Source organism: Protomyctophum bolini, assembly GCF_963924005.1.
Source record: "Protomyctophum bolini genome assembly, chromosome: 2".
Classification (NCBI taxonomy): Eukaryota; Metazoa; Chordata; class Actinopteri; order Myctophiformes; family Myctophidae; genus Protomyctophum; species Protomyctophum bolini.
The window spans coordinates 39420399-39439468 of NC_137863.1; the positions used below are offsets into that span (position 1 = coordinate 39420399).

The 19070-nt window shown below is 42.1% G+C and overlaps 2 protein-coding genes across 5 annotated transcripts in view; one reads left to right on the forward strand and one right to left on the reverse strand.

Annotated features, from left to right (window-relative positions):
* soat2 (sterol O-acyltransferase 2) overlaps positions 1-11165 on the forward strand; it is a gene marked incomplete at its 5' end in the record, with an annotated part of 28563 nt that extends 17398 nt beyond the window's left edge. Inside the window, 6 exons of the mRNA XM_080790797.1 lie at positions 6231-6360; positions 7162-7259; positions 7917-8015; positions 8326-8461; positions 8942-9087; positions 10349-11165. Of these exons, the coding sequence (XP_080646923.1) occupies positions 6231-6360; positions 7162-7259; positions 7917-8015; positions 8326-8461; positions 8942-9087; positions 10349-10408 (669 nt within the window). The 3' untranslated portion in view covers positions 10409-11165. The remainder of the gene's footprint in view (positions 1-6230; positions 6361-7161; positions 7260-7916; positions 8016-8325; positions 8462-8941; positions 9088-10348) is intronic.
* The window catches only part of igsf8 (immunoglobulin superfamily, member 8), a 154347-nt gene that overhangs the window by 124797 nt on the left and 10480 nt on the right, over positions 1-19070 (reverse strand). For 3 of the 4 annotated variants that reach the window (XM_080780079.1, XM_080780080.1, XM_080780078.1), the window contains one exon: positions 15045-18931. In XM_080780079.1, coding sequence (XP_080636205.1) covers positions 18804-18931 — 128 coding nt within the window. In that variant the 3' untranslated portion in view covers positions 15045-18803. Of the gene's footprint in view, positions 1-15044; positions 18932-19070 lie in introns of those variants that run through there. The other variant, XR_013965148.1, reaches the window with a different exon arrangement.

Here is a 19070-nt window from a genome sequence, read left to right on the forward strand (position 1 = left end):
GAGAAACGAGGCTAACTTTTTTTTTCAAAATTTCAAAAAACATGGGCTATAACCCATCGTTTTTGTCATTTCGTCATTTTTTTCAAATCTTCAAAAATGATGAAAAACGGCGCGCTATAGTATGCCGTACGATATGGGCTATAGCCCATGGTCCAAAATGATGAGAAACGAGGCTAACTTTTTTTTTCAAAATTTCAAAAAACATGGGCTATAACCCATCGTTTTTGTCATTTCGTAATTTTTTCAAATCTTCAAAAATGATGAAAAACGGCGCGCTATAGTATGCCGTACGATATGGGCTATAGCCCATGGTCCAAAATGATGAGAAACGAGGCTAACTTTTTTTTTCAAAATTTCAAAAAACATGGGCTATAACCCATCGTTTTATTCATTTCGTCATTTTTTTCAAATCCTCAAAAATGATGAAAAACGGCGCGCTATAGTATGCCGTACGATATGGGCTATAGCCCATGGTCCAAAATGATGAGAAACGAGGCTAACTTTTTTTTTCAAAATTAAAAAAAACATGGGCTATAACCCATCGTTTTTGTCAAATTGCGGAATTGCGGAAATTGTGGAAATGGTAATTGTGGAAATTGTGGAAATGGAAATTGCGGATATTGCGGAAATTGCGGATATTCTTTTTCATTTTTTCATTTTTTTCAAATCCTCAAAAATGATGAAAAATGGCGCGCTATAGTATGCCGTACGATATGGGCTATAGCCCATGGTCCAAAATGATGAGAAACGAGGCTAACTTTTTTTTTCAAAATTTCAAAAAACATGGGCTATAACCCATCGTTTTTGTCATTTCGTCATTTTTTTCAAATCTTCAAAAATGATGAAAAACGGCGCGCTATAGTATGCCGTACGATATGGGCTATAGCCCATGGTCCAAAATGATGAGAAACGAGGCTAACTTTTTTTTTCAAAATTTCAAAAAACATGGGCTATAACCCATCGTTTTTGTCAAATTGCGGAATTGCGGAAATTACGGAAATTGTGGAAATGGTAATTGTGGAAATGGAAATTGCGGATATTGCGGAAATTGCAGATATTCTTTTTCATTTTTTCATTTTTTTCAAATCCTCAAAAATGATGAAAAACGGCGCGCTATAGTATGCCGTACGATATGGGCTATAGCCCATGGTCCAAAATGATGAGAAACGAGGCTAACTTTTTTTTCCAAAATTTCAAAAAACATGGGCTATAACCCATGGTTTTTTTCATATTTTCATTATTTTCAAATCCTCAAAAATGATGAAAAACGGCGTGCTATAGTATGCCGTACGATATGGGCTATAGCCCATGGTCCAAAATGATGAGAAACGAGGATAACTCTAATTGTAGTAGTGGTTAAGATGTTGGCTTTCAACGTGGGAGACCAGGGTTCGATTCCCGGCTGTTACACTATCATACAAAAGAAGACCTCAACAGCGCTAAGAAAGATCTGATTAATATGATGCTGTGTTATTTAAACTTTACTAACTGAAGGCTAACGAACAAAAGATCACTTCAAAATTACCAGGAGACTTTGCCTGAGAGTGTCTGACTGATGGTGCAGTGGTCTAATCATCAGGGTTTCAGTACAGACATTCCATGTTCAAGGCCTGTTCCTCCTACAGCTCAATGCTGCAGTAATTTGAACTTTTCAAGGCTAGAATAAAAAATAGAAACTCAAAAGCACCCGGAGACATCTGCTGAATGCCCAAAGGTGCCGTGGCGTAATGGTGTGGAGCGCTTGGCCCGATACCTCTGCTACAGTCAGTTGGCCGGTTCAAGTCCCATGTCATGACATCAAGGTGCTGGAGGACCATCGGGAGTTCCTCCTACAGCTCAATGCTGCAGTAATTTGAACTTTTCAAGGCTAGAATAAAAAATAGAAACTCAAAAGCACCCGGAGACATCTGCTGAATGCCCAAAGGTTCCGTGGCGTAATGGTGTGGAGCGCTTGGCCCGATACCTCTGCTACAGTCAGTTGGCCGGTTCAAGTCCCATGTCATGACATCAAGGTGCTGGAGGACCATCGGGAGTTCCTCCTACAGCTCAATGCTGCAGTAATTTGAACTTTTCAAGGCTAGAATAAAAAATAAAAACTCAAAAGCACCCGGAGACATCTGCTGAATGCCCAAAGGTGCCGTGGCGTAATGGTGTGGATCGCTTGGCCCGTTGCCTCTGCTACAGTCAGTTGGCCGGTTCAAGTCCCATGTCATGACATCAAGGTGCTGGAGGACCATCGGGAGTTCTTCCTACAGCTCAATGCTGCAGTAATTTGAACTTTTCAAGGCTAGAATAAAAAATAGAAACTCAAAAGCACCCGGAGACATCTGCTGAATGCCCAAAGGTGCCGTGGCGTAATGGTGTGGAGCGCTTGGCCCGATACCTCTGCTACAGTCAGTTGGCCGGTTCAAGTCCCATGTCATGACATCAAGGTGCTGGAGGACCATCGGGAGTTCCTCCTACAGCTCAATGCTGCAGTAATTTGAACTTTTCAAGGCTAGAATAAAAAATAAAAACTCAAAAGCACCCGGAGACATCTGCTGAATGCCCAAAGGTGCCGTGGCGTAATGGTGTGGAGCGCTTGGCCCGTTGCCTCTGCTACAGTCAGTTGGCCGGTTCAAGTCCCATGTCATGACATCAAGGTGCTGGAGGACCATCGGGAGTTCCTCCTACAGCTCAATGCTGCAGTAATTTGAACTTTTCAAGGCTAGAATAAAAAATAAAAACTCAAAAGCACCCGGAGACATCTGCTGAATGCCCAAAGGTGCCGTGGCGTAATGGTGTGGAGCGCTTGGCCCGTTGCCTCTGCTACAGTCAGTTGGCCTGTTCAAGTCCCATGTCATGACATCAAGGTGCTGGAGGACCATCGGGAGACGGTGCTCTCTCCCCCTGTTTCCTGAAAAGTAGCATTTGGGGGTTATGTTTGAAAGAACCCTGTCCACCTAAAGTTTTACAGATAAGAATTAGGTCAAACTTTTAAAAAGAAATAGCAATGCATTTTGGCCCATCATCTGACAGAATAGTCTGTGACTATATGAATTTGACAATGAAAAACTGCAAATTGCGGAAATTGAAAATTGCGGAAATTGCAAATTTGGGAAATTGGAAATTGCGGAAATTGCGGAAATTGCGGAAATTGAAAATTGCAAATTGCGGAAATTGAAAATTGCGGAAATTGCAAATTTGGGAAATTGGAAATTGAGGAAATTGCAAATTGCGGAAATTGGAAATTGCAAATTGCGGAAATTGCAAATTTGGGAAATTGAGGTGGCCCAAAACTTGGTTGGAAAGTCCCTCTTTTATGTCTGGCTTCCAGGCCAGTTGGAAAATGGCACACTGAGAGGTGGTAAGAGTATGTTAAATTGGACATTTTCATGGTAAAAGATTAGCTGGACAGGGTTCTTTCAGACATAAGCCCCAACCGTTACATCTCAGGAAACAGGGGGAGAGAGCACCGTCTCCCGATGGTCCTCCAGCACCTTGATGTCATGACATGGGACTTGAACCGGCCAACTGACTGTAGCAGAGGCAACGGGCCAAGCGCTCCACACCATTACACCACGGCACCTTTGGGCATTCAGCAGATGTCTCCGGGTGCTTTTGAGTTTTTATTTTTTATTCTAGCCTTGAAAAGTTCAAATTACTGCAGCATTGAGCTGTAGGAGGAACTCCCGATGGTCCTCCAGCACCTTGATGTCATGACATGGGACTTGAACCGGCCAACTGACTGTAGCAGAGGCATCGGGCCAAGCGCTCCACACCATTACGCCACGGCACCTTTGGGCATTCAGCAGATGTCTCCGGGTGCTTTTGAGTTTTTATTTTTTATTCTAGCCTTGAAAAGTTCAAATTACTGCAGCATTGAGCTGTAGGAGGAACTCCCGATGGTCCTCCAGCACCTTGATGTCATGACATGGGACTTGAACCGGCCAACTGACTGTAGCAGAGGCATCGGGCCAAGCGCTCCACACCATTACGCCACGGCACCTTTGGGCATTGAGCAGATGTCTCCTGGTGCTTTTGAGTTTTTATTTTTTATTCTAGCCTTGAAAAGTTCAAATTACTGCAGCATTGGTTGAATATTAGTTTTGAACCAGTAACCTTTGGATCATGAACCTCAGATTTATCTTTTGAGCCACACTGGCATGTAAGGTATAATCGGGAAGTTATATTTAACCAACCGTTTAGAATTTAGATGGACAGTGAAAATGTTCTTCAGGAGACTTGAACCCTGAATGTTCTGTTTATAAACCCCAGGTTTATCACCTGTGCCACACTGGCATGTAAGGTATGATCGGGAACTTATATTTAACCATATGTTTAGAATTTAGATGGACAGTGAAAATGTTCTTCAGGAGACTTGAACCCTGAATGTTCTGTTTATAAAGCCCAGGTTTATCTCCTGTGCCACACTGGCATGTAAGGTATGATCGGGAACTTATATTTAACCAACCGTTTAGAATTTAGCTGGACTGAAAATGTTCTTCAGGAGACTAGAACCCTGAATTTTCTGTTTTTAAACCCCAGGTTTATCTCCTGTGCCACACTGTTATGTAAGGTTACAATCGGGAACTTATATTTAACCATCCTTTTAGAATTTAGATGGACAGTGAAAATGTTCTTCAGGAGACTTGAACCCTGAATGTTCTGTTTATAAACCCCAGGTTTATCTCCAGTGCCACACTGGCACGTAAGGTATGATCGGGAACTCATATTTAACCATCTGTTTAGAATTTAGATGGACAGTGAAAATGTTCTTCAGGAGACTTGAACCCTGAATGTTCTGTTTATAAACCGCAGGTTTATCTCCAGTGCCACACTGGCATGTAAGGTATGATCGGGAACTCATATTTAACCATCTGTTTAGAATTTAGATGGACAGTGAAAATGTTCTTCAGGACACCTGAACCCTGAATGTTCTGTTTATAAACCCCAGGTTTATCTCCTGTGCCACACTGTTATGTAAGGTTACAATCTGGAACATATATTTAACCAGCCTTTTAGAATTTAGATGGACAGTGAAAATGTTCTTCAGGAGACTTGAACCCTGAATGTTCTGTTTATAAACCACAGGTTTATCTCCTGTGCCACACTGTTATGTAAGGTTACAATCTGTAATTTATATTTAACCAGCCTTTTAGAATTTAGATGGACAGTGAAAATGTTCTTCAGGAGACTTGAACCCTGAATGTACTGTTTATAAACCACAGGTTTATCTCCTGTGCCACACTGGCATGTAAGGTATGATCGGAAACTTATATTTAACCAACCGTTTATAATTTAGATGGACTGAAAATGTTCTTCAGGAGACTAGAACCCTGAATGTTCTGTTTATAAACCCCAGGTTTATCTCCTGTGCCACACTGTTATGTGAGGTTACAATCGGAAACTTATATTTAACCATCATTTTAGAATTTAGATGGACAGTGAATATGTTCTTCAGGAGCCGTGGCAGCGTTCTAACACACTGAGCCACTGGCTCAAGAAAATTCACACTGCTTTTTTGTTTATTTTATTCTTCTGAAATTGGACTTGAAAGTAAATGCATATGGGCTAACACGGGTGGGCCCTTTGTGAAAACTGGGTGCACAGCCCACTTGGAACCCATGCCCACAGCCCATGTCAAAACCCAATTGGGCCCAGACGGACATGTTAGCTGGGGTAACCTTAACCTCACTGTCCTAATGTTAGCATTCTCTACCGCATGTAGGAATGTAGGAATACCAGACGACTCGCCCCTTTACCAACTCGCCCCTTTACCAACTCGCCCCCGCGAAATGTGTTATTTAGTATTTCCCTCCCTCTCTGAAATATGAAATTGTCTTGTATAAAGATTTATTTGATTGTATAGTTTCTGTTGGTTGGTGGTTCTCAAAGTGGGGACTGGGAAATTAGCTAAATTAGTTAATATAGCATCAAAATCAGTTTAACCACTTTAGTTTAAACCGCTATTTTTAAATATCCAATGTATAGCCTTATACATTGGATATTTGAAAATAGCTGATGAAAATAGCCGAACACTGCATTGTGTGCTTGTAGATCAGCTATTTTAAAAAGCTATTTTAAGCTACCGGTATGTATCCTTGGCACAAAATATCTTCAGATGGAGGTCCATGCGGCTAAATACTTTGGGGTCCTCCTTGACATGAAAAAGTTTAAGAACCACTGCTTTTTTCATGAAGCGCTGCATGTTTGGTTTGTGTTTGACTGTGTTTGGCTCTGTTGTGCAGATCCTGGCCTGTTTCTTCTACGGCTACTTCATCCTGGTGCGTCTCTGTGTGCCTGTGTTGAACGCCAACACCAACCTGCCCGTTAGCTGGCGCACGCTGGTTCTGGCTGTGTTCCACTCCATATTACCAGGTATAGTAGACACTCACCTCAGTCAACAACACGTGAAGACATCACCTGTGTACGCACGTGGCATGTTATTGATAGTATAACAACCTATAAAAACCTTGAAAAGGGCAATGAAATAACATCCGTCCTTTGTTATGGTGACTCATACTGCCTTACCCGCGTGAGGAGGCCGTGCCTCGATTACGTTTTTCATAAATTGTGTTTAATTTCTTTTTTGTATTTAATATTTCCTGCCCAAAATGAAAAAAGTAAGTCCCCTCACCAGAACCAAGGACAGGTGTTTTCGATGAATCTATCATGGTTAAAATGGGTTTGTATAGGAATCTAAATACTGAATTAAGCTACTTAAAAACTGTCTGGGGTGTTCACAAAACCCTGAGTAGATGATAAAATGACCCCACCCAAAAATATAAAGTGAAATATCCCTTTAAGTAGTGTACTTAGTTCATTTCCACCACTGCTCTCTCCACCCACTCCCTCGCCCCCTCTCCCTTTCACTGTTTTCTCCCTCTACTGCTGTCCAGTTGCTTTAGTATAGCACTTAATTGCTTTCTTTGCACTCTGCTTAAATCACCAATTTACTGTACCATTTAATGATCAGTCTTTTATTGACTACGGTTGTTCATGCCACTCAGATCTTTACCCTGATCTTGTTCTTGTAAGTCACACTGGATAAGAGCATCTGCTAAAATGCCTAAATTGGAAACTGAATCTCTCTCTCTCTCTCTCTCCTCTTTCCCCTCATTTATACTTATTGAGATCAAGTGTTGCCAAAGCATCATATTGTCTGCCTCTGTGTCTCAGGTATAATGCTGCTCCTCCTGTGTTTCTTTGCCTTCCTCCACTGCTGGCTCAACCTCTTTGCAGAGCTGCTTGGCTTTGCAGACCGCATGTTCTACAAGGTGTGTGTGTGTGTGTGTGTGTGTGTGTGTGTGTGTGTGTGTGTGTGTGTGTGTGTGTGTGTGTGTGTGTGTGTGTGTGTGTGTGTGTGTGTGTGTGTGTGTGTGTGCGTGCGTGCGTGCGTGCGTGCGTGCGTGCGTGCGTGCGTGCGTGCGTGCGTGTGTGCGCGTGCGCGTGCGCGTGCGCGTATGCGAGTGCGAGAGTGAGTGTGAGTGTGAGTGTGTGTGAGTGACATGGTTATTATAGTTAACTAAAAACTAACTTTAAAAACAAAAGCATTTTAGAAAAATAAATACAATCAAGGTTTTACAAAACTTAAAAACACTAGAACAAAAATCATAAAGAAAATGTGGGTTATTGCTTGTCGGAACAAAGACCTGCACCCGAAAATATCCTTGTCTGTATTCAATATTTCTCTTTAAAATAATAGCTAAAATATCTAGAAGCTCACAACTAGTGAGCATGTTGTGAGCCCACCCATCTGGGCTCACAAGCTGTGAACTCTTTCAAGTGGGCCCTGGCAAAGAAAAGGTTGGGAACTGCTGATCTAGGATAGGTCAGTTTGCAACTTTGTCCTACCCTATATTTAACTATTCTGTTGTGCTGATACTTGTTGTATATACTTGTTGTATTGATTACACTGTCTTTTGGTTATATAGGACTGGTGGAACTCTACATCATTTGCTAGCTACTACCGCACCTGGAACATAGTGGTCCATGACTGGCTCTATTACTACGGCTACAAAGACTTCCTCCGGGTAAGCACAGTCAGGTTACACTGATCGGGTAAATAAAATTACAAAAATGGATCAGTCCAACTTTTCAGTTTGACCCTCAAAATCCAAAGCACCACAAGCTCTGAGGCATTCACACCTACAATCAGCCCTTTGACTCTTTAAACACGTTTTAAATGCATAGTAGTCACAAAACCCATCTCGTAATTCCAGTAAAACAAATTCCCCTCTGATCCAACACGACCCTTGGAACTGGCAGTGACCTCTCTCATCTCAATCTCTCACTCTCTCTCCCTCTCTCTGTCTCTCTCCCCCTCTGTGCTGATCCCTGCAGCTGTCCAAGAGGAAGTTCCGCTCAGCTGCCATGCTGACTGTGTTCATGGTCTCTGCTGTGGTCCATGAGTATGCCTTCACAATGGGCTTTGGCTTCTTCTACCCTGTCTTGTTCTGTCTCTTCTCTGTGTTTGGAGGTGAGGGCGACTTGTGTCGCGCTGTGCTGCTGTGTTCTCAGATGAAATGCATGCAAGAGCTGTGTGTCTGTGTGTGTTTGCGAGCGTGCGCCTGTCTATACAGGAGAGAGTAATGCCCATTTCAGCTGACTCGGGGGGGATATCTCTATTCCACCTTCTCAGTCCTCATAATAAAATGTATCCCCTCCTGCTAGAATTAAACACATCCACTGCCGGCTGTTTGTGTCTATGTATGTAGTATTATACTAGACTAGTGTAGTGTTAGCGTTTGTTAGTATACAATTAAAAGTGAATTTTAACAGAATTGCGTTATTAGGAAAACTAGCTTACATTTGCATTTGCATTTGCTGTCAGAAACACTTATGTAGCCTAGGAAAGGTTAGCTTGGGATAAACCTTTGAAACAAATGACAGCAATATATTCCAATGTTTTGTTTTCTCTCTCTCTCTCTCTCTCCATTCTGCTTCTTTCCTTCCTTAGTGGTGTTGAACTTTGCCCTGAATGACAAGCGCCAGAGTCCTTTGTGTAACATTCTCCTGTGGATGGCTCTGTTTGTGGGACAGGGGGTCCAAGTTTGTCTGTACTGTCAGGAGTGGTACGCACAGATACATTGTCCTCGGACGGGGGTGAGTTTCTTTTCTCTCTCTTTGATTGAATATTCTATTGACCGTGTTAAACAGTGATTCTCAACCCGTGGGCCTGGGCCTACTGGTGGGCTGTGACTCAGGATATTGCATTATTTGGGGGGCCCCACCCTAAATAATTGGCAAAACACTAAGATTTCAATGATAATATAATACATAATGACAATTACTCATCAAGTTAATTGTCATGATGGTGACAACCCTAGACACGGCCTCAGATGACACTGTGACCCCATTTCAACTATATATCATTTCTCCAACATATGCAGCAACCTATTTGTGTCACTGTGTCTCTAAAGCAACGCGCGTGGCTTTGGGTTCCACCGTTTGGATGTCACACAGATGCTGGTGACCTGATTAATCTGACCGTTTGGAGCGCCACGCTGGTCTCTCCCTGGTTTCATTATCCCAGCTTTGGCAGTCTGTCTCTTATCCGCGGTCCTAAATGAGAGTGCATGTGTGTGTGCACAAAGTCACACAGCGCATAATGCTGTGCAGTACATACACGCATGCAACATGTGTGCAAATGTCACATCGCTGTCAGATCTTGTACTGCGCGCACACACACACACACACACACACACACACACACACACACACACACACACACACACCAGTCCAGCGCAGACACACATGGAACACATGGAATGCTGGAATTGTGTAAAAAGCATGGATTATACAGACTGGCCCTTCCCCTTTCCCCCGGTGCAGTCCTTGGATTGACGTGACAGATGTGCACGGATGTACTTACACAATTTTTTTTTACAGTCTATGACTTACACGCGAACTCCACCCGGATCTGTGTGACACCACCCGCCCCCCCGAGCCCGTGGTTTCATCCACCGTTTAACACAGTTTAAGGCTCAGCGTTCATTTATATGGTTCTATTTTCATCCGAGTTAAATCAACACCGAGGATGTAACCGCGTAACTACTGATTGTATATGTACGTATAAAACAGCAGTCGCACAAAAAAAGAGAGCTTATTACGCAGTAATGATGAAGTCCAGTGCTGTGTATAGGGTTACGTAAAGTTTATATAGTTTTTATTGTATAGGGAGTATACTGTTTTGTATACTTTTTCCATTAAAAACTGTGATGTTACTCTTCCTATGATTGTATTATTTTACTGTACTTCTAATGCCATGCATCTGTAACGTATACTGCTGGTATCTATCTATCTATCTACGTATCTATCTATCTATCTGTCTACGTATCTATCTATCTGTGCTCTTTGCCAACAGGACAGTTTCTGGGAGCTGGTGACACCACGTTCTTGGAACTGCAGCTCGTCCACAGTGTGACAGCTGCCCTTCTCCTGTGATGGAGGGATAAAGGAATGGTGGCATGAGGAGGAGAAATGGAGGACACGCACGCATACGCACACACGCACACGCACACACACACACACACACACACACACACACACACACACACACACACACACACACACACACACACACACACACACACACACACACACACACACACACACACACAATGGTAATTGGTAAACTTAATGGAAGGAAGGGCAGCTGGTTGAAAAGGCAGACAAACCGACACACCAAAGGTCCGACAGTCATTAGACCGACGACCAATACCCAAACCTAAACGCAAGCACGACACAACGCACGTCGGACCAACGCATGTCGGACCAACGCATGTCGGACCAACGCACGTCGGACCAACGCACGTCAGACCAACGCATGTCGGGAGCAAAGGGGTGATTTTCGCGTGTCAGACCTATGGTGTGTCGGATAAGCGTGCGCACCCCAGACAAAATGGGAATAAAGAATAAGTTGAGTAGTAAAAAAACTATGGTTGAATATGACTGTATATTTGTGTAAACGTTAGCTAATATTGATATTGTTTATGTGTCTTCAGTGGGTCAAATTGTTTTCTTGTATGTTATTTGTTGTTTTATCTGTACTTTATCTGGCATATCATGTTTTGATCCATATTCCATGTACATTTTCTAAATTAAAACTAGAGACGAAGACGGGATTACAGACTAGAATGTGTTTTTGCTTTATTTTTTTAATATATATTTTTTTAATCCCACGATTTTGTAACCCATTTTTCACCCCTGTGTCAATCATCTAATGTGATCCTGGGCTCTACACACCCTCCACCAACCTAGTCCCCATATATGGGGGACAAGGGGAGAGCAACAGACTTGAACTCATGCTTCCTTCATGCCTGAGTGTCCAAGTTGCTCCTTTACACCTGACAGGGGGGAGTTTCCCTGGTTGGACGTAGTGCATGGAAGGAACACGTTATTCCAACCAGTTCCTTTCCCCTCCATCAGGCGCCCCGGCTGGCCAGGGGGAAGCAGTTTAGTGACCAGGATAACTGCATGTTTTTTGTGAGGGTACCTACCCTCACCCCCTGCTTTTAAAGTACAACATGCAAAATCACAGACAATATCCAGTCTAATATCATGATGTGGATATAATATTGATACTAGGGATGTCCCGATCTCATTTGTTTTGCTCCCGATCAGATTCTGATCATGAAAATTATGCGATCTGATTTCCGTGATCACGTGATTGGTTCGGGAAACTCTAGTACCAGCTAACCAGTATCCGGTTGCCCTCTATACTCACGGCCATTTTTCAAACTCGGCAGGTTTTGTTTTATCACTGTGCAATGTCATCCTCTGTATTTACCCGTGGTAACTATTAGGAGCAGCGGGCACCATTAACTCAGGCCCTGCATGGGGAGCAGTAAGGGGTGAGCCGTCTCTTGCTCAGGGACACTTGGACAACGGACATGGCACGTTAGGGGCCAACCTTGAACATTCTGATTCCCTTTCTAGGTAGAAACTTCAAAGAAGTTTCTACTTCTTTGAAGTTCTGACTCAGCACTTCTTTGAAGTTTCTACCTAGCCACCTCAGCACATTGAAAAAGATCTGTCTGCACACCCACAACTGTGTGCAAGAGTAGTACAGCGGATTATAGAAGACATGGCGCTGTGTGTGTGTGTGTGTGTGTGTGTGTGTGTGTGTGTGTGTGTGTGTGTGTGTGTGTGTGTGTGTGTGTGTGTGTGTGTGTGTGTGTTGTTGAGTGGAAAGGTGGGGAAGAAGGAAGTAGTTAAAGTGACCCTAAAGGAAAGGAAAGTCATCATGTCTGTATTTTCAGAAGTCACTAAAATCCTTTCACATTTCCTTCCCAGACCAACACAGTGGTGGTATACTAGCCACAGGGGGGTGAAGTGTCAATGGCTAAATTGGGAGAAAGTTAAATAACATATGTTGAAGAATAAAGGCACGGAACAACACATTATGTCACACCGAATTATATAATCACACTGTATTATGTAAAACATTATTACATATTGGATAGACTATTGGCCGTGGACCCCCATCAGAAAAGAGTTGCACTTTTATGTAAATGTAATTATACAGTGCATTATGTATTAACCCACCAAAATGGTACATGTTATATTTGCAACAATTAAGCTAAATTAAACGTATTAAAAATAAAATATTAATTAACCAGTATTATAGTCAGTGGTGGACAAAGTAGCCTACTCAACTCCAGTACTTGAGTCAAGTATACAATAATTCTGGTCAAATATTGCTCAACTACACGTAAAATTTGCTGCTGAGTTAAAGTACTGGGGTACTTGCTAGTATACAAAAGTACATGCTTTTAAAAGATACAAGTAGAAATTACAAAGTGAGTTATTTAGTCGCAAGCTAATTGTTTCACTTTAAATGTTTTTCAAACATTGAAACAAGCTCACAACACGTTGAATCGCGAAGCGTTGTGAGCTTGTAGATTACCTAAATAATTTGCTACTTTTGTGTGACACCGTAGTTAGTATGACGAAGTATAGGGCATTTATTTACAAGGGGAAAGACATGAAAAGTAAAAATATGGAGATACCAGGTTCCTGACAGCTACAATATGATGCCCTGCTGAAAATAATGTCCTGCTGGATGAACCCCAAGATGGTGCCCTGTAAAAACCACATAAACCATTATTACATTTGACAGTATTAAACTGCCCGTGAACTGAAAATGGCGTGCCGTTTGCACATCATGAAGTGCCACTCGAGCTTATCTATAGTGCAGATCTTGGCACACATGCATCTCCTCTGTCCTCGACTATGCCATCAAGCATTCTAGTGGGGGAGAAAGAACCTCCATAAGTGGGAAGATGGGATCTTGAATTGTTTAGTCAGAAACACTCATGCCAAAGTAAATTAACCATTTATTGCAAAAAATGGAATACAGTCTCCGCTCTCTGAGATGTTCCCTGACTAAGTAGCATGCTAAGGAAAATCAGGGAATGTTAAGCAAAACCCCCATAGGGATACAATAGCAACACGAAGCGGATTCTAAGCAGGCAGCAAGAATGCAAAGCCGTATTTAAAGCAGCCTCTCTGTGGCCCGGGCTGCCGGCATGGCGGTCAAGGCAACCTAGGCTGCAATGCCAGCCGGACAGCGTGTTCGAATCCCGACCTTTGCTGCATGTCGCTCCCCATCTCTCTCCCCATTTCCTGTCAGTGTACTGTCCTATGAATAAAGGCATAAAAAAGCCCCAAGACAAATCTTTTAATAAAAGGAGCTTCTCTGTTAAGAGCGTGAGCTCTGATTGGATATGGAAGTGAGACGCAATGACCAGAAGAGCTGTGAATAGGAAATAGGAAGCTAGGCTGATTGATTGCAATCAGCTGACTGACGACAGCCGATTACAGCCGAGCCATGCGAGACCTCCGTGTCCTGCATGAAATAACACTAGACTTCATTTATACCTTTCAATACGGGAATGTATCTGTCATGTCAGTTGTTACTAATACTATATATCGTCGGGCAGAAACCTTGTATCACCAAGTTTCAAATGTTTTTGAGTGGTGCAAACACTCCAAGGAACAGCAATGTCCGTGTTCACCTATGTGTTCATGAGCACCAGTATGACTGACTACCAGTAGGGGCGCTGTTGTGCCAGAAACAGTGCTGCACTGTTGCCTGCTAATGAGAGAGAGAGAGAGAGAGAGAGGAGATATTTTCTCTCTCGTAAATGAAAGCACTACTTCATCATACAAGAGCACAGCACACTCTGCTTTTGAAATATTTAGCAAAATGCTTCAATGTTATTTCTCATCAGTGGTTCTCATTTCTCAAAGTGGGCTCCAAATTAATATTTTAACAACACAAATATTGCATGGGGTGTCATGGCACTCAGGTCTTTTCAGAACAACAACATTGTTAGAAATAACAGAAAGAAAAATAAACAAATCCCAGGAAATGTACACTCTAGAAACGGGTCCTTGACTCTACTGTGTTAGGTAAACGGTATCTTTCCAGTATGCCAACAAGCCTGTTTATCTTTCCCTGTGAAGTCAGACAGGAAGAAGTGGGTTATTGTTGGAACAGTATTTACATTAATGAGGTAACGCTGGGTCAACTTCTACTTCATCTGCTATTAAGGCCCAGTGGAATAGAAGGGCCACATTCTGATTCAATTAATTTCAATAGACATGATACTGACACGATACTGACATAATTCTGAGTTGATACTAACCTGATACTGACCATTTTTATATTGGTTTATACCAATACAATCTTAGCGTTTCCCAGTTATGTGGGATTGTGGGTACCCACTTGTAATATCCTCATGGCCCACCAGTTGGCCCCGACCCACAGGTTGATTTGATAATCACTGTTATAGTTTAATTTCCAAGGATAAAACGTAAGAAACTGCTGCATCTACAGGAAATGTAGTATAGATGAAAGATGGAAGCTTTTCAAATGCCACTGGACAACTTTTATAGGCACTCTCTTTCACTGCCCACAAAATGTCAGGATATACTGTAGGCCTACTGCAATACCCTCATTCTCTCTAATGGATCTACCATTGCAGCTTTTCAAAGGATTGTGCAGTGTCCATTTGCAACAAACACCACACACACCACAGTAACATTATGTCGATCTGGAGTGGTTTATTGATTTATTGAATGGCAGCTTTTGCCAAAGCACCATAACAAACAAACTTAACTTGAACATTATTTTCTGTATTTCAATGGTTGCAAAATAAAACAAATACACAGAAGTGGTACAATATTAAAGCATAGGTAAACAAGCCATATAAAATATGGCCACGCCTTCACTGAAGTGGTTAATAAGGCTTTTGTTCAGACTGGCAGGCAAATACGAATTTTCTTCTCAAATACAATGTTTAGGACAGACTGTCCACAAATTAAATTAACAATGTGAATTTTACACTGTTGATTGGGGTCCCAAATATATCAAATAAAACGTACTAGACTTGGAGAAGATTCTAGGACGGTGCTGCTCACCCAAAACATCTCCATTCTACATTTCAAACCACCTAGTAGTGTGGTTTAAATGTGATTTGCAATACAAATCAGTTTGGGTGTCTTTTTGTTTTGTTTTCTTATTCCGATCTGGATAGGCCAAAAATCTGATTTGGTCAGCCATTCTGAACATTAGCCTAAAGCTTCAAATATAATATAGACAATATTGTGCTATGCACATATTTATGTCTTAGTAAAAACAATACAGTGCAACAAAAAAAAAATACAATTTCGAGAAGTGGCCACTACTGTCACATGGGTAAATAATACAATGTTACTGTTGGACAGAAACCTTGTATGTCCACGTTTTAACTAGCTTGTTTATCCTACGTCGTGATACAACAGTATCTCACAAAAAGGCGCTTGTAGATCGGCTATTTCTGAATAGTGGTTACATGTGTCTGTGTGCTGTGGGTTTTATGAATACTGAACCAATCAATTACAAGTATCAACGAGTGTGTGACAATGACTACATAATGGATTGCCTCCATTCGAACACGGGTATATTATTCTTTTCTCATTTCCTGAACTGTATTAACACTTTTGGGCATACAAGGTTTCCACTCGACAGAGACAAAATCAGATGTGCGTATAAGCCACACTGACACACCAACACAGCGAGAGAGAGGGGGAGGGGAGGGGGTGCAGCATCCATCAACGACACGAGGATTACAGAGCACTGAACGGTCATACTCTTCCTCTGTGAAAAGTCATTCAGCATTGTATTGCTGCTGCTGCTGCTGCTGCTGAGTGAGCGCGTGCTTGTGTTGGTGAATGCGTGCGTGCGTGCATACGCGTGTTATGTGTGCATGTCAGTGTGATGACACAGGACAAAAACTAGCGGCTCGACTGTTTTGGGGCGAAGTGGCTCAGCAAACAAAAAAAAAGGAAGAGATGTGATCCGATTCCCTAAATGTTCACCGACAACGTTTGTAATCAGGGCTTGGAGAGAATGCAGGTCGGGGGAGGAGGTGGGGTGGTTACAGTTGTAAACCAAGAGTTACTTGTAAACCGTCTGAACAAGACTGTTAAGATGGAGAAGTAATGCATGGCTCGTGGCAATAACAGGGAGAGGACCTCGACATATGAACGGCCATTTCTGCCACTGAATTAAATATCCTATTTTCTTATATACAGTATATATATATATATATATATATATATATGTTCACAAGCTTGTAGATCAAGCTCATACGCGTGTAGATCTGCTATTAAATACAAAAAGCTTTTGTTTTCACAAAAAAATTTACTCAGAATTCAGAGAACAACACTTCAGGCTCTTTTATTGCATTCAGTGGCAGCAGCAATGGGCTTCATATGAAGACGTGAGATGAGCATCCATTTTCTCAATACACTTTCCCTTCCCATCGAACGAGGGAACCTGACAGTAAGTCATCAGTAGTCATTATTCGGAATCGCTTGCTTGACTGTCTGCCTATAAAACAAAGAGAGGAGGATGGAACCCATCCATATTATAAGCACTCTGATTTAGCATGTCTGTCTGGCACACAGATTTCAGGAGGCCAGCAGCAATAACTGGTCATAAGTCTTGGCACTACACACGTCTGGCTGAAAACCACATGATAAATGATTGAACGCTGATATAAAGAGGACCTCAGTGAACCCTGTTCGCTCATGTGACTATATGCCAGAGGCCTTTTCCTTTTTTTTATCTCGGGGACAGAGCAATAGTGTCACGCACAGCATACTCATTTCCCAATACAGAGGCAAAGTCCATATGCTAAAAAAATATAATTTTCAGAAATAATGTTCAGAAATAATTAAAATAGCTACAAGCTGTTTGCTAGGAAGGTGTGCCTGTATGTTTGAAAACCACAGATGTACTGTAACTGTTTTCCTATGTATTTACTGAACAGAAGTACTGTTTGTTTGCCTCAACCAAGAGCAACAGAAAAAGGAATCGGCGATCGAAAATGGAAATGCATCCAGCATACTAGCTTAAATGTGATTTTATAAAATCTGTATGGCCTTGGTAATTAGAACTAGTAGTACATCTGCAGAGATTGGAGTTGGTCTCCCTACTCCTCCATTGGCAAAATGTAAACCCTGGTGTTGGGTAGGACACTTACTGGTTGACAAGTAGCACTGCATGAAGTTCATAAGTGCAATATACAGTATACACCGGGTCAAAGCGGGGATTCAGTCTTGTTGAAGCGGCAGGTGTTTGATCTCCCACGCGTGAGACCCGGGAAGGACATAAAACAAATGGATTCTAGCCAAGGACAGCAACATGACTTATCAGCTGAGGAGGGTAAAAAGAGTAGATTGGCTTTTGCCCCAAATTTTTGTCTGACTGCCGCAAACAAACTACTGCAGAATGTTAAACTAGCTCGTCCTCGCCGTCCTGCTAAAGACGAATGCGACATTTCAAGTAGTCTCTCTCTTATTTAGTTTCATGGTGTCAAATAAAAACAGCAGAACTATCTTGGGAGTATTTACATAGTTCAGCTCAGTGCATGACGAATAACTCTACCAGTTATCCTTGTCCACTGTACACAAGTGGTTTAGTATATACAGAAGTTTCACTTCAGCAAAAGAGCTGAGATGAACCGATAAAGGAATGCTTTCAGTTGGAATGCTATGCAACTGGTCCTAGCATTGTCATATTCCTGGGCAAGTGCATTCCTTATTAAGTCATAGAGAGAAGCGCCTTCACTACAGGCAGTGGAAAGTCCTCATATATAATTTGTCATACAACGGTATCGGCGAGCTCCCAATGACGCGTTGAGAGCTTGCAGGATTTTGTATGACGCTGTATAAATTAGGCATTCTCTAAGCTTTCCTGGCTGCTGTGCCGCTCACATCTGCATTGAGTAACTTTCTGACAGCAGAGATTAAAACATGCAGGCAGTGTTTAGACATCACCGGTACTGTAATAAACTAGCATGCCATTCGATTGTGAACATTGGAACCAACAGACTTAAACAATATCAGCAATATCTGTGTTCTTTGTTTTGTGTAAAGGACTACCTGAATTGTCCCCCTCAATATTTTGTGGCAATGAAACTTCCTTTTAGTCTAAAATAATACCATTAATCCACGCAAACATCTAGGTAGGTTGGTAAATGTTACAGAAAACAGTCAACATAGAAAATATTGAAGGGACAAAAAGTTTGGTTCTAAATATCGGATGTTCCAAGATACTGTGTATGCTTTCTGAGCAGGCGGTTTTCTTGTCTGTTCCACAGGACCAATAATCTCTCACTTGTCCAGCGTCTTTGAGATGCATCCAACCCTGGCTCGTTACTAGCTAAACGAGTCCAATTCATTCATCATCTGGATCGTTTCATCCATGTTGCATGTACTGCACAGCCACCGCTGGCTGTCGCTTCAGAAACCAAGATTTCACACATCTACTTCTGACCCCGCTGCCTATGCAGTCGTTTCATGAAGCAACAGGTTACAGTGGCGACAATGAAAATGCCCACAAACAGAGCTGAGCACACTCCAATAATGAGTGGGATGAGGAGGAGGTCAAGAACTGGAAAAGAAGGAACAAATAAAGGAAAAGAAAGGCATCATTAAATGTTTGTATGGGGAAAAACAGAGCAAGGCTTAGAGCTGAAAGATAGACTAATCTAAAAAAGACCCAGCATGGATTGAAGTCTCGCCGAGTATAG